This window comes from Nanorana parkeri, unplaced genomic scaffold, assembly GCF_000935625.1.
Source record: "Nanorana parkeri isolate BGI_ZX_2015 unplaced genomic scaffold, ASM93562v1 scaffold735, whole genome shotgun sequence".
Taxonomy (NCBI): domain Eukaryota; kingdom Metazoa; phylum Chordata; class Amphibia; order Anura; family Dicroglossidae; genus Nanorana; species Nanorana parkeri.
Genome location: NW_017307003.1, coordinates 658,054 through 674,715, shown reverse-complemented (window position 1 = coordinate 674,715; position 16,662 = coordinate 658,054). Strand labels below are relative to the sequence as shown.

General features: G+C 39.9%; 1 protein-coding gene across 1 annotated transcript in view; it reads left to right on the top strand.

Annotated features, from left to right (window-relative positions):
• The window catches only part of SNTG1 (syntrophin gamma 1), a 324,127-nt gene that overhangs the window by 170,185 nt on the left and 137,280 nt on the right, over positions 1-16,662 (top strand). Inside the window, exon 3 of the mRNA XM_018564206.1 lies at positions 5,441-5,496. Coding sequence (XP_018419708.1) covers positions 5,470-5,496 — 27 coding nt within the window. The 5' untranslated portion in view covers positions 5,441-5,469. The remainder of the gene's footprint in view (positions 1-5,440; positions 5,497-16,662) is intronic.

Sequence of the window (16,662 nt, the reverse complement as noted above, 5' to 3'; positions counted from 1 at the left end):
AAATAAAAAAAAAAGAAAAAGCAGTGTTTCTCTCCTCGGCCAGCTTCGGCTTTCAGAGCGGCTCAGCCGAGCCGAGGCATATGCCTTTGGCTCAACTGAGCCGCTCGGCTAAGTTCGGGAGCTGTATGGGCTTAGTGTTCATGTTGTTCCCACCCTTCTCTATTTCCCCAAAAGGACAATAAATGTTATTACCCTGTGATTACTCTTACCCAAGTTGTCCCTTATATTCATATCTGTGATTAGCTATGTATTATTAGAGATTAGTAAATCCAACAGAGCATTATCTCTAGTTGGTGTTTCCACCATTTGTCCCTTGTCTTGTTGACACTGTACAAAGTGACGGGCTTTTCATTAATGCGTTGATCCACTTGCCCAATCAATATCTGGGTAATTGAAGTCCCCATAATTATAACATGTGCTTGCCTCCCTTCCATTTCTATCTGAGATTAGTTAAAGCTCCTCTTCTTCCCTTATGGTTGGGGGTCTATAGCATATACCTATCAATAATGCACCCTTTTATCACTCATTCTTATCTCTAGCCATAACGACTCTGCACTCCCCCCAGATGTGTTATTGATGTTGTTGCAGAGATTTAGCATCAGATTATTTCTGATGTACATGCATACCCCTCCCCCTTCTCTATCCTTCCGATCTCTACAAAATTCACTGTCAAATCAGGTTTCTGTTATTTCCACAAGGTCATACTCTTCCTCAATTAGTAAAAGTTTTAGATCTTCTATTTTGTTTGTCAGACTTCTAGCATTTGTAAACATGTCTTTCAGTTTTTTTTGCCAGCGTTCAGGTTCTAATCACAATAATTTTTAGCCTTATTATTATCGGTCTGTATTGGCTCACTAAAAACTGCCAGACTCTTTAGTGGATGACGTTAAATTATCTTCCCTCTTATCTGTTATGTTTATTGCCCCCCTTTCTTACTCCTCTCATGTGTTCTCCCCTTTTTCTATGGGGTGCTCTCTCACCTTTTTTGATATTTGTCTGCTGTCTGACAAGGTTGTTTTTTATTTCTCCCCCAGAGCCTAGTTTAAAAGTTCCTCTAGTCTTTTAACAGTTTTTTCTCTTCCAGCAGAGCTACACCCTCCCCATTTAGGTGCAGTCCATCCCTGCTGTAGAACCGGAAGTCGACTGAAAAGTCAACCCAGTTCTCCAAGAACCCAAACCCCTCATGCCTCCACCAATTCTGCAGCAACTTGTTTAGCTCTCACTGTCTCTCTGGTGTGGCTCTTGGTCCTGACAGTATTTTGAAGAATACCACCTTGGAGGTCATATTCCGTAGTCTCTTAACATCGGTCTCTTAAAAAAATTTAGAGGATGCTCCATCTTCCTGTCACTTTGTCATTAGTACAGATGTGTGCCACGACCGCTTGGTCCTCCGCAGCCACACCCAACAATCTGTCCATCCGATCCACAATGTGCCTAACCCGAGGTCTTTGTGACAGATTAGCCTGCCTACCTTCCAGATCATCAAGTCCCCATTTTTTGCTTACATTTCTGTTCCCCTCCACACTGGGGCAGTCACTCCCACACTGGCATCTAGAGGAAGTATACTGTTCCAGCAATGCTACCTCAAAACTGATATCCACAACATCATGAAGCCTTGTATATTTATGGGGATGTACCAACTCTGGACTAGCTTCTCTAACACTCTTCCCCCTACCATATCTTCTAACTGTAACCCAGCTACCAACCTGTGTATCCTGTACTTCCATATTGCCACCCTCCTCTATACTGGCCCCCACCCAGCATCTGATGCGTAAGGTCTAAACTCCTCTCCATGTTGTTAATGCTCCTGATTATTGCCAGTTGGTATAGATCCAGGATCTTGGCTTCCAAACATACAACTAGCTTACATCTTGCATAGCAGTATTTGTCTCGGGGGGTGCTCAAGGAACGCATACATGAAGCAAGATATGCACCAGCAAGCATTACCATTCAAGACGGTCATAACTATTTTTTCTTCAGTTTAAATTGGTTAAATGGCTCTGATTCAGCAGAGAGCATGTCAGATCTATGCAAAGAGACCACTGCTTCTCTACAGAAGCAAGAGTCATAGCATGGGAACAGGCTTTTCTACTCAGGCTGTGATTGATTTTTAAATTCTGTTTTTGGCCACCACCATTGGTGCTCTAAATTCTTTCCATGGATGTTCCAGTCACCAGAATCAAATATCAGTGAATTATTATGGGAAGTTTTGTAAAGCAGACTGCATCGTAGATTTCTACCACCTCTATCCCTCAAACTATTTCTTGAAAAATATTTTAAACTCTCACTGGATACTGCATTTAGGATTATGCATTTAAAGACGTGTTAAAGATGTTTTAACAACAATGGGTGGACCTTGTCCACATTAGGTTCTTGCTATTAAAGTACAAGTTCAGCCATAACTTCTTTCCTTAATTTGGGATAGAGTGGGGTAGGGTTAGGACCCTGTTAGTTTTTTTCAGATCTGTTAGAGAGATTTTCTCTTACTTGTCCTGCTGGCAAAGTGGTATCAGACAGGAAGTGAGATTAACTCTTCAAAAGCATAATGGTCAGGAATAAAAAAAATTTTTGTCAGTTAAGTAAGGGGAAGGTAGAACCTTTGTCACATTTGAATTTATGTCTGTGTCCCTGTGAGATTTCCCCTCACTGGTAAAACAGTTGTCAGCAGGACAGGAAGTAAGGGTAAATCTCTCTAATGGAGCCTGGATATCAGTAAATGTCTAATGTGGGTTCTAATTGTTCCCCATTTTATCTAATGGCATCGTTCCAAAAACATGCACCTACTGGCAGTCTTACTTAAGCAGTCTTCAGCTTTACAAGCTAACGTGGCTCTCTGAGCTGATAAACTAACCACCACAACTTGGTCCAGCTGAATTTAATCAGAAGATCTCTTGGAAAAGGGTGGCAGGGAGAAACAAACATGGTCCTTGAGGTTGGAAATCCACCCCGCCCTGGATTCCCATTGAACCCAACCCCAATACACATTTTGCAAGTAAGAGTTAAAGACTAGTGATGAGCCGAACACCCCCCTGTTTCGAATTTGAACTTTTGAACATGGAAAAAGTTCGAACTTTAATGGCTCGAACGTTAATGGCCATAAAAAGGGTATGGGGATTTGGGTACTGCCCTGGGGGACATGTATAAAAAAAATTACATTTTTAAAGGAGCAGTGATTTTAACATCACTTAAAGGGAAACAATAACAATGATAAATTCCTATAAATATCGGGTCCCCTTAAACTGCCTGTAAAGTGGCACATCTGTACAATGTATAGAACCTGCTGCAGCAAACATGACATTTGTAAATGGGGAAAAAAGACGTGGGTTCCACCCTAAAATTCCCAACTAGAACCTTGATCCAAACACAGGCCTGGCAGGGCAAGAAAGGGGGGGGACGTGTGATGCGGCCCCTCCCCCTTGTGAATGCAGCCCCTCCCCCTTGTGAATGAGTAAGGTTTAGTGGTGAGCACAATGGGATCTGACCACTGTTAGATTCCTTTGTGACCCCAAGAACTAACATTTTCTGTACCTCTTCTGAAATGGCTTTTTTTTTACCTAAGTTTCAGGTAGCTGATAAGGTCTAAGTGGGGTAACTTTGACAAGAGGCTTAGTCACATGGTAAATTGTTAGTTTGGGCAGGTCATTTTGAACACAGCCCCTGATTTTTTTGCAAGAATCACCTCCAGAATTTGAATAGCAGACAGGCTCCCAACATCCTAACCCCAGGTGGTGGTGTTGGTACCTTGGGATCTCTTCCTGCTAAAATATTCTCACTATCCTTCCAGTGCGTTGGTGAATGGAGTATATTTGAAGGAGTCCTCCTTTTACAGGCTGGTAAACCTGGTAGTTGCCATCCCTAATTTTCTTTTTGATCTCTTAGGTGACCTGTCATTTAAAAAAAAAAACTCTCTAAAGTATACACCAAATCTAAGACTTGGCTAAAGGTTCTGATGATAGCAGAACAGTTATAAATGCTTTGCCTCTGATTTGTGGGCTTGCTGCCTATGTTTTTGAATGATAGGCATAACGGCCACTATCCTATCCTGCATCTGAGCAATGTGGTCACTTTTGTAAGGTGTGGCCCCTTGCTCTCATGTCCCTCCTGCTATATCAAGGAGTTTCTGGGAATGTTTATCATACAAACGTTCAAACGGAGAAAACCTAGTGGAGGACTATGGTACTTCCCTTATTAAAAATATTAAGTGTGGTAAAAGGAAGTCTCAGTCTTTTCATCTTTATCATTTTGGAATACTTTTAAGGGTTTTATTAACCCTTTCTACCATCCCATCAGTATTGGGGTGGTACACTGAGGTGCATAGGTGAGTAATTTTCAACGACTGTCACAGCTCCTTATTTACCTTTGACATGAAATTGGTTCCTTGATTTGTCAGAATTACCTTAGGGAAATTGGTACAGGACAACAACTCTTTTGCTATAACTTTAGAGGACATATTTCTGAGAGATATTGCTTCCGGATACCAAGTGGGATAGTCAAGGACTACCAATGTGTGCTGGTGCCGTCTGGCAGATTTCAGCAGTGGCCTTACCAGATACATAGGACTTTCACAAAAGGGATCTCAATTTTAAGCACCATCAGACTTAAAACATGAAGTTGGAGTGCCTGAGGTACCATTTATCACTGTTACGTATTTCCATGCGTTTGCCAAATTTAGATCCCTCAACTGTTTGGTTTCAAAATCTTCCCTGACCAGTAGTATATCTGTTATTTCTGGCACTGGGGTAGTTTCCTTTTATTCCCTAACCATGTGGGACGTTTTAATGTATGTCAGTCAACACCCCCTTCAAATTCAAGCAAAATAATAATCATTTACTTCAGATATATTTTCAGGATTGGTTAAGTTTTTTCCTCAGTTCCTAAAACAGTGGAAAAATACAGTCCTAAACTTAGGTCAGTTCCTGACTAACATGGTTCCCCCTATTTCCTAATAATTGGTTTCCCAAACATGCAGCACATGTACCTGTTTTAGTTTTCTGCCAGTAGTCAACCTTTTCACCCAGCAGCATGCTCCTACAGCAGAAAGAGGAATCGAGAACCCTAAACATCAGTCAGTTCGCATATATAAAGGCCTGTACACAGCTGAGACTAATAACAAGGTCTGGCTTCTAGGTAAAATGTGGACCTAGGAATGGAGGCTTATTCTCGCCCAAATTTATATGATGTCTCTGAGCTGCAGGATTTATTATGAGTTTAAGAAAACAAAAATGTAGCTTTCTCCACATCAGTCATAAACCCTGGATCCCCTCAGCATGTGTAGGTGGAAAATCAAGATGACACATAAACACTTACCACAATCCTGCCAGCCTGCCTCACAATACAAATACTCTCATTGTATTGTTTTAGCTGACTGACGTATTGTAACTTTGTTAAAACATGAAAAGCCTAGGTATAATAACGCATAACTCTCGTTCCTTGTTTTAAGACAGAATATCGCAAACGGTGCTACGGCACATGGATTTCAGGACCACATGTGATGAGGTGAGCACTAAAATGATTTAACTGTTTTGAAATGGCAAACTCTTTAGAATCCCATTTCATTTTGATGGATTCAATGAATACATTTTAGCTTTGTCTTTGTAGTTTGGGTAAAAGTTGGGGGACCAGTGTTTACATTTTAGTTATAACAAAGCTTTTTGGCAACATTTCTATGTAATTTTATATTCCAATTGTGATTTGGGTTTTTCGGTTCCATGTAAAAGTTTGCATTGGGTTACTAGAAAACACTGTAAAATAAGTAAGACATTATTATTTGTAATCTGCAATTTTCATTTCACATCCCAAAGATATTTCTCTAGTGGCCTCCAAAAGAGAGGTAAAATAACAGATTTTGTCGGTTTTGTTAGTATAGTTGTCATTGTTTTATCTTTAACTTTTGCAGCTAATTCCCAAAAGAGGAGCACATGATGCCATTGATGCACCTGTAGTTTGAACTTACCAGAACTATATTATAGTGTGTCATCTTGGGAAAATTGGTGTGAAATTGACAGAAAACTCTTTTAACATGTAATTTGGAGATTAATTCTGCTGGGCACTCATTATACCCTTTTTTCTTTGCAAGAATTGTATTTTATTAATTGTGTTAAATGTGTGTATGTCTATGCTGGGCACTTTCCAGCCAGGCAGCTAAATGGCACTTACACATCAGAAATACTTGGTCTAAAAATAAAAAAACATAACATTGGTGAAAGCTTAAAAGGGTAGTAAATCCTAGTATATGTAATCCCAATCATATATAAATTTGACATGCCATTTACATTCTGCATCTTTAAAAAAAAAAATCCTGGTGATCCTGCCTTGAAGGTCCTTATTTAGGCACTTAATGTTATGGGATGAGAGCACTTAGTCTTGGTCTCCCAATTGTATTCTTGCATTGTCACCCTGTCACATGGGCTTCCAATATGGAATAACAGTGGCTGTATGCCGCCCTGTCACGTGGGCTTCCAGTGAAGAATACAGGTGACTGTTTTACACATATTACAGAGGAATGTTCCTCTGTTATCACCAATAGAAAACCCACCCTAAAAAATACCATGCAACAATTTGCTGCATGTGCATGCATGTAGACAGGAAGTGGCTACGGAAAGACAGAAGGAGTTAATGTAACAAAGTAAGAAAGAAAAGGTCAAATAAATAGGTGAAAAAAAGTATTTTATTAAAAACAAAGTAATTGTTTGTGATAACCAGTGCTCTAGCAAACTAATGTCACTTAGTTAGGGTTAGCATCTACTTAAATATTGGTCCCACTTTCTACAACCCACTTTGATTGTAAAGGATAGTGTGCTGCTGCTGTGCTGCTTGTGATTATTGAATGTCAGTTTCAAAAGATTAGCAATCAAGAATCACAACTTCGAAGAGTACATTTTCTCAATGTCATTAGTTATTTTAAAGCCTAATTGAACTCTCATAAATTATTTCTGTAATGCAGCAAGGCTGCACATACAAAAATAAATCTGCTGTTCTTTTACTGTACTGCAGGAGGGTTAACATACCCCGAGATGGCATAATTTAGGAGAATTGGACTGTGGCTCAGCAGGACAGAAACACTCCCACTGCTAATCAACAGTACTCTTACTTCCTATGTTCTATATTTTATCATTTGGTAATTTTCTCCTGTAAATATGTAATTTATATACCAAAATGTGATTAGGTGTGGCATTTTTTTTTCCATTAAATAGATGTTTAGCAACGGAAGATATTGCTTTTTATTGAATCAGTGTTTTTTTTTTATCTCAGGCATACATTTATCTCTGCCCAAATTGGCTTAATTTTCTATTCACCCCAGTAGACACCCCGTAGAACCTCAGAATTTAAGCCTGTCAGAAGAAGTAAGAACTTTTGGGGCCCAATCACACCAGCCCACTTGCATTATGCTCCGTATAACACTCACATGCTCACATAAATCCAAATGAAACAACTATCCATTTCCCAGCAAAGTATTTCTTTACATTTTGCCCAAACACTTGTAGTCCTTATATTTCTCAACAGCTGGCTTCAACCCTTTCAGCTCAGCTTTCCTGAACTTACTGTCCAGTACAAGCAGGAAGGAGCAATGGGGAGCAGGGGGGTGGCTTGTCCTTCTGTGCCTGTGTTTTTGTGAAGATAAGTGTATGTATAAAGTCACTCGCACTCCAATAGAATTTCAAGTCAAAAACGGTTTATTGACTCGTTTGCTATCGCATCATATAGCAGTTCCTTCTTCAGGCAAACCGTTTTTGACTTTAAATTCTATTAGAGTGCGAGTGACTTTATACATACACTTATCTTGGATTGCAGAGGCATCTGCAGTCCCTTTGGCACCCACCCAACTCTAAGGGTATTATTCGGTCAGGAGTGCGATGGGTATACTGGATTTTGTGTTTTTGTGAAGGCACACACAGCTTACTAGCACACATAATGGTGGCCCCATAAAACCATGCAAGGGAAAAGAGCCACCCTAAAACAGGATATCAGGGCCTGTGCTCAGTGGACCAGCGGATTCTGTAGGAAGCTAAAACTTCAATGCATTGCAATGATGTAAACAGGCTCCGTAGAAAGGAATTTTCCTCTGTAGGTAATGCATTCCACCCAACCTTATTCAATGAGAAAGAGGGACATCTTTTAGCACCAAATATGTAGGCAACTGACATATCCCTTTCATGTCCCCATCCCCAATTACACATATAATTTATACTCAAATAATGATTGGTTAAACCCAATAGTTATTTTTTTCCACAACAACTTAATTGTATTCTTTCTTTCTATATAACAAATACAATAATGTAGTGGTATTATTATTGGAGGTGTGTACTTTAGACAATAAAAAAGGGCAACTAACGAGAAAAGAGTTACCAAGGAATTTTATTTCATAAAAGGGGACATCCCTCCAGTTGAGGGGCAGTGGAAATTTGCATAATGCCTTTTTCAGGTGGAAAATGCATAGATATGAATAGGCCCATATCAGTGTTAAACATTATGGTTAAAATCTGGATAATTTAATGAAGGGTTTCAAAATGAATGTGTGCAGATCTGATTAAAGCACAGCATCTGCATTTAGATTTATTTAGATGTAATCAAAATGTGTCACACATGGAAGAAATTACTGAAAATAGAAATTCAGATGACCTTTCAACAGATTTTTACTTTGCATTCATTTGTGTATTATACTTCCCATTATTAAATCTCTTAGAGAAGAGGAACCTATGATATATTATTCCTGTAAAACAGTTTACATTAGGAAGTAGTCTGGCATCCTTCTTCAATGCTAAAACTAAGTTGTTTGGCCACAAGCCTGTAGGCTTTAGCGCAAAAAATGATTTAGATTCTTCGTGATCACAGGAGTTGGATGTGTTCAGCACTTTTCCCTAATATGATGCTTTCTGCATATCTCTGCGTTTGGTTGGTCTTTTTTTTTATAGAATGTATCTTTAAGTATAGGTATACTATGAGACAACAATTTAAAAAAATATATCAGATGATTGAAAAACTATTTTGAGTTTCATAGTAATTTTCAAAAATCCAGTATGAAGAGTTTATTGTGACATTCTGGATTAAAGCAGGCAATGAGCAATTGTCTATGAAACATAATGATCTACTCAAGATGTATAGGGGAAAAGCCTGTATCAATATCCTTTGGTGTGTGTGTGTGTGTGTGTGTATGTATATGTACTGTATGTGTGTGTGTATGTGTATATATGTGTGTATGTGTATATATGTGTGTATGTGTATATATGTATGTGTGTGTGTATATGTGTATGTGTGTGTGTATATGTGTATGTGTGTGTATATATGTGTGTATGTGTGTGTATATATGTGTGTATGTGTGTGTATATATGTGTGTATGTGTGTGTGTACATGTGTGTATGTGTGTGTATATATATGTGTGTATGTATATACACACACCACTATAATTGTATAATGTACAGCTAGAGTGGCGAAGCTAGACATTCCTTCACCCGGGGTAAAAACTCGAGTTGCTTCCCCCCAGGAGAAGTTCCCCCTGCCACCACCCCAAACTTCTGGGCTCTATTCTTCTTTTGTTGCGCTGGCGCCCCTCTTGGTCCACTGCACAGGTGAGGCGTCAACTCATCTCATTCTCCAGTGCTGCTTTGGTATTTTAGAAACAGCTTCTGGGCTTGCTTCTATTTTCTTGGCGTTGCCCCTTCTAATCTGTCATAGAGGAGTGACTTGAATTAAGTGATTTCAAGCCTCACATCCATGGTGGATCAGGAAGGGTGCCACCACACTAAAAGATGAGAACACAGAAGTGGGTATAAAGACACTGTTCCACCACGGAGGCCCATTACGCAGCAATACATTATAGAGCAGTGCAAAATACCAACAGCTATAGAGCACTACAAATCCCAGCAACATATTGTACATCAATGCAGAATACCACCGGCTATGGAGTGCTTAAAATCCCAGCACGACATTATACAGCAATGCAGAATACCACCAGCTATAGAGGACTACAAATCCCAAAAATGCATTATACAGCAATGCAGAATAATATGAAGCTTCATACACTGTGTTGCTTCGGGGTGGTGGCCTGATGTCAGTAGTAATGCAGAGGTCAGTGGTGTTAGGCAGAGTGCAGAGATCACTGATGTAATGCAGAGGTCAGTAGTGTAACGCAGAGTGCAGAAGTCAGTAGTGTAATGCAGAGGTCAGCATTGTGACCCAGAGTGCATAGGTCAATGGTGTAACGCAGAGTGCAGAGGTCAGTAGTGTGATGCACAGTGCAGAGGTCAGTGGTGTAATGCAGAGTGATGAAGTCAGTGGTGTAACGCACAGTGTAGAGGCCAGCGGTGGGATGCAGATGTCAGCAGTGTAATGCAGAGGTCAGTGGTATAATGCAGAGTACAGAGGTCAGTGGTATAACACAGAGTACAGAGGTCAGTAATAACGCAAAGTACAGAAGTCAGCAGTGTGGTGCAGAGTACAGAGGTCAAAGGTGTAACATGGAAAGAACAAACACTTACAGTGCACATAGTTGATCTATTTTAGGTGCTCTGCCCTCATGTCCTCACCTCTCTGGTGGTAGTGGTGGGGAGCAGTGATGTTTCCTGCGTGGACTAAGCTAAAGCCCCCAGCAGCCTCCTTGTGTCCTCACTTGAAGTCCCACGCTCCAGACATGTGCAGCCAGGCCAATGGTAGTTCTGCACTCACCCTCCTATAATCTATAGCAGCTGAAGTGGGCAGAGGGAGTGCAGATGGCTACTGAGGAGCCTGACCAGTGTAGTGGACACTTACAAAGGCAGCCAAAGTGCTTCTTCTCCTCCTCAGCCGCTGCAGCTACAGATCGGATGAGAGTAATAAAAACTGTATGAGTGATCGCTGCTGCAGTGTCTTGCATATAATTAATATATAAGTTGTATGTGATAAGTTTTATATAGATAAAAAAATTACCTATATAACTGAATATAATATATACAAAACATATGTGTTGTAATGCTTTGTCTTTGTCACTAGTCATTTTATTAGACACATTATTTGCATGTTCTGTGCTTCTGCAGGGGGACTAAAAACAATTAGGTCTATCAGAAGAGTGCAATAGGAAGCATATGTGGACCTTTCGTGATCAACATTGTGATTCCATTGCTGATTCTCTGGTTCCCATTCTAGAATAACAGTACCCTGATTAGGATGCTTAGAGAAAATCTAAAATAAGCTCAGTTGGCATGCAAATTTCTACACAAGATAAAACTAAGGCAAAACAACGATTCTGCATCACTGTGCTTCTTACAGTAAAACACATGGAAAAATGAATAAAGAACAGCACTTGTATACCGCATTCTTTTCCTTTTCCTCATTATGGAAAAGAATAAGAAAAAAAACACGTCACATGCCTGTTGGGGAGGGGAACAATTTTCTCTTCTTGCCTCAGGCGGAAAAGGAGCTAGCTACGGCTATGACACATCACCCTGCCATGGATCCTCTTCACTCTGACATGTTTCACCCAATAATGGGCTTCATCATAGCTCATTAAGATTATGATTAATAAATTCTTCACCAAAGTTTGCAGTGTGTGGCTGGACTTTTTTTTTCTGTGAACAACTATGGATCTTGGAGCAAGACTGGCTCAGCTGATGTGCACCCGCTGTTCTCTCTAGTGCTGCTGTGAAGCAGAGGTGATACTAAGTTATGGAAGGTTGCATCTGGTGTATATTTCATATTCCAAGAAGGAATTTCAGTGTGAATATCTTTGCTGTGAAAGCTGAGTAGGGAATGTGTGGTGCAGCCATTTGAGTCTTTACTGAAAGATGCAGCTGCAAGTTAGTACTAATTATAGCTGCTAAAATAATCATATGTATTCAGATGCAGGTTCTGGTATAAGTATTGTTACATGTTTATTGATGTTTTGTTTCTTTTCAGTTTTTTAATGTTTCTAAATTATAAATATATTGGCTTGTTAGGAGTGTTATATTGGTTGATATGGGGATTCCAAATTCATCTGTTCTTGTCACAAAATATTAGCTAATCTATACAAACATTTTTTTTTTGCAAATGCGTTTGTTATAGTCTAGTTTATTTTCTGTATCATATATATAGCCAGGGCCAGATTAAACCATTAAACACAGTAGACTTGAGCACATAGACAACAGCAGTAATTTGTTTCCATCATAAGTAGTAAACAGGTGTTTTTTTTTGTTTTTTTTAATCAATTACAGTATATTTGTTTCCATCATAAGTAATGACGCAGACATCTTATATGAGCCTATGGGGGGCAGAGGTAAAGAGATGACTTTCCCATCTTTGGTCAATGACAGTACATTTTCTCCATTGTAGGTAATATTGCAGACATCTCATATATCCCTATTTACACATTTTTACAATATTCAAAACCAGGTTAGAATCCGTAAATGTTCCATGTTAAAGGGACGGTGCTTACGGAGGGGTTCTGTTTTGGGCAGGAAAGCTTGTGTGCCTACAGGTTCCAGTGATGGAAATCCATTCCGGTCTGTAGCTGTTTAAAATTCTTCCAAAGTAACATTTTTAAATTATTCCAAAGTGCTGAAGGGTTAGAGACACTCACAGAATGACTAATCCATAAATATTTGCTTTTTTGGCTGAACCCCTTACTGAAGTGTCTTGTAACATAGCATAATGTTGCAGTGATTATTTTAAAAGAGACTGAAAGCTAACCATACCACTGTACATGTTTTATAAAAAGGATTTACATTTTTTTTTAAATGCTTCAGAGAAGTGAGTCCTTTGATGAAATGTTGAAGTATGTTTAACCCCTACATATCCGCAATCTGTTTATTACCATTGCCCAGCATAATGCCCTAGTCATGATATGTGTAGCTGCGGTCTCTCAATAACTGCCAGCTCAGGTCCCCACTGACAATCAAGAACCAATCCGAGTGGTTCATGTGACCATTGTCAGCTATGACATTGGAGGTTTTCAGTGAAAAATAAGCCTTCAGCAAGCAGATAAACACTACACCTTCAGGCTTTATCGGCAGCTGCAATGCCAACAGTTAAACTGATAGCAGAACAGTTGCCAAAAAAATATGAAATAAAAAAAAATGTCTATTGGATTTGTCAGATATATATACAGGTGAAACCCGAATAATTAGAATATCGTGCAAAAGTAATTGCAGTAAGTGCTGCAAAAGGGGCCCAAAGCAAGTACTGAGTACATATGCATGCTTGTACTTTTCAGAGGTCTGATATTGTTCTATGTACAATCCTTGTTTTATTGATTGCATGTAATAATCTACTTTTTTGAGGTTGTGGATTTGGGGTTCTTGGGGTTTTCATGAGCTGTAAGCCATAATCATCACAATTATGACAAATCACGGCTTGAATTATCTTGCTTTGCATGTAATGAGTCTATCTCATATATTAGTTTCACCTTTTAAGTTGCATTAGTGAAATAAATGAACTTTGCACGATATTCTAATTAGAGAATGCTATATTTGGCATAGGCATCCTGGCAATGATGGCCTTTGGAAGCACAGTGGTGCTTACAAGGGTCAGCTTTTATTCATTTATGTAAAACATTTATCCCAAAACCAACATTTTTTTTGCTGCAACTGCTTAAAAAGTGCTATCTGTAGTTTGGCTTTAATTTGTTAGTCAATTCCATCTAAAACTGCTAGTGCATCTAACTCCCCCCTCCCCACAGGGTGACAATGCTGCTGCCAAGGGTGGCTTAGTTGTTCCTCCATATGGATCCCTAAGGACAGGTTCACACCACTTAAAGTGCGTTCCAAAGCGGTTAACTGTTGGAACGCACTAGATCACATCCTGGCCAGCTCCCTGTGTTCTGGGGCAGGAGGGAGCATGTTGGTGCATTCAAGTCAATGGCACCACAGCTACACCCCCCGCCCACACCACACTGCGTGGCACATCAATGCCTGCATTCTGGTCCAGTGCATTCACAACAAATAGTACAAGCACTAATTTTTGAGATTGCACTGGACCGGAATGCAGGCATTGATGTGCCACGTGTTCTGGTGCGGGCGATCACATTGCGAGTGGAGGTGTGTGGCAGCAATGCCATTGACTTGAATGCACCAACGTGCCCCTCCCACCCCAGAACACAGGGAACTGGCCAGGATGCGATCCAGTGCACTGCAGCAGCTAACCACACTGGAATGCACTGTAAGTGGTGTGAACCTGCCCTAAGGAAGGAAGATTGTTACTGGCCAGATTACTGGGTAAAAATAAGGAAAAAGGAACACTAATGCAGCCACCACATGTAATGACTGGTAAGCTGCAATATATAAAAAAAATTGGGGGGAGGGGTGGGGGTTTAGCTACACTTTAAGTACAGCAATAGCATTCAGTGTTGTTTGAATCAACTGCATAACATGACAAAGGACAATTTACTGCCATAATTATTTAAAAAAACAACAACAATTAGTACAGTGTTTTTAGGAGAATGATTATGACTGAAAGCATTTCCTGCACTGGTGTAGCTGTCCAATTTCCAAATGCTTGGCTAAGTGAGTTACAAGTAGATTTCTGCAGCAAGGTGTTGAAGCCAAGGGTACAATATAGTACTGGAGAGGTGGAAATATATCTTCCCATTAGGTATGGAAAAATCTCATCACCTTGCTACCAACAGCAAATGCAGCCAGATTGCAACCTGTAATGATTGTGACATGCGTTTGTTTCTCTCAATCATTGTTGTTTCACGTAACATATGATAACATTCACTGAGGCACCTTTGAAGAAGAAAAATACATTTTTGTAGGACATTAGTACTGTTATATTTAGATTAGAATGTCTTTCTACCTTGGGTTACAGGCACTATAATAAAGAATGAGAAATGTGTTATTTGGATCATAAATGTGGAGCAATTCAAGCAGTTGCTAATGTTTTTTTTTTTTTTTAAATGGGATCACTTTGCAATTTGTTTGCCTTATTTAACAAATGTCCCATTTATTTTAAGAGGATACCCACATAAAATAATTGGCACAGCCCTATGATTTCAATGCCAAGGTTTACAGAAAGGCAACAGCAGAAGATTGTGGCCCAGTAGCAGTATTAAATGTGAAGGAGCTAAGACATTTCCCAGCTTTTCTCTCTTTGACAGAGCATTATTATCTCATGTGGTGATAACACTTGAAGGGTCATCATCCTGTTACAGAGGCATCCTGAAGATTGGTTAGGGTGTAGATATACTAATCTTCATATCTACCCAGATGTTTATTATTAGAATATGAGATGACTGCATTGCTTATGTATAATCATTAGGTAGTATCAGAGGCGTAACTAGAACCTTCAGGGCCCCGGCGCAAGACACCATGAAGGCCCCCACCGCCATGGCACTGCATGGTTAACAGGAAGGCTGCAGAGGTCCCCAGCAAGCGCGGGACCTCAGGCAGCCACTTGTTTAAAATTTTAGTGCCGGTGTTCTGTCGAGAACACTGACCCAGGATCTGCGGTTACGTACAGACGGGATTAACGAGAAAACCGGCATTTATTTACAAAGTATTCATTTGTAATGGTTAATTGTGACCGTTAATGATATGCCCTCCATGGCAGGAAATGATGTGTGGCATATTATTGTCGGTCACAATTAACAATTTAAACAAAATACTTTGTAAATAAATCCCTGTTTCCTCGATAATGTTGGTCTGTGCGCAAACGCAGATGCTGAGGTCAGCAAATTCGACTACATCAGCATTCTCGACAGAACACGGGTATCTGCGTTTAGTATCGGGGCATTTTCACGAGTATGAGTACTTGTGAAAATGCCCAGTATTGGCACTGGTGTATCCCTACTTAAAAATATAATGCATTGCTGGGACTTGTAGTCCCGCAAAGCTGGTGGGATTCTGCATTGGTGTATGATGATTATACAGCAATGAAGAATAGCACCAACTATGTAGGACTACAAGTCCCAGCAATGCATTATAATAAAAGTCGGCTATGCAGAATACCTCCAGCATTCCCCCCCACTAGAATGCATTGCTGGGACTTGTAGTCCTACATAGTTGGTGCTATTCTTCATTGCTGTATAATCATCATACACCAATGCAGAATACCACAGCCGCCCGTACATGCTGTGGATGGCAGCGCGGCAGGGAAGGAGCACGATCTCGGGGGGGGCCTCTTCTTCCTCGCTGGGCCTCCCCAGCAGGTGGAACGCCAGGGTCCAGTCGCAATTGCGACCGCTGCGACCCTGGTAGTTCCGCCAGTGGGTAGTATAAATTATATTTCATTAGAATTTTATTGTATTTTTTTTGTATTTCAGCATTTTTGTTTTGTAGGTCTTAACCATAATAAAATATGATTGAGTATTGGAGAGTTTCATTGGTTTATTATTATATAGCTGAGTCCACCCAAACTGAGATTTAGCTCCAATCACACAGATTTGTAGATATCTAAAAAGAAAATAAACCAATTTTATTGCTGATTGCTGCAGATCAACCAACCTCATTTACCAACCTGCCTCTCCCTTCAGGTAATTATCTAGAAAAGGGGCCAATTGCCCATACTTTCTGCCTTAATTGTATAAGTAACACAGTTAACGTTACCTCTGAGCAAAACAATATCTTCGCTTATATACATATAACTGAGCAAAACATGGTTCCTGATTTTACGTTTCTGATAATGACCCAGTAAATGCCTGTTCTTGTATTTTAAAAGTAAGATTGAAAGCTTTTTCATATACTATTTTTGAGCGGCTCCAAATTAAATAATTTGAAA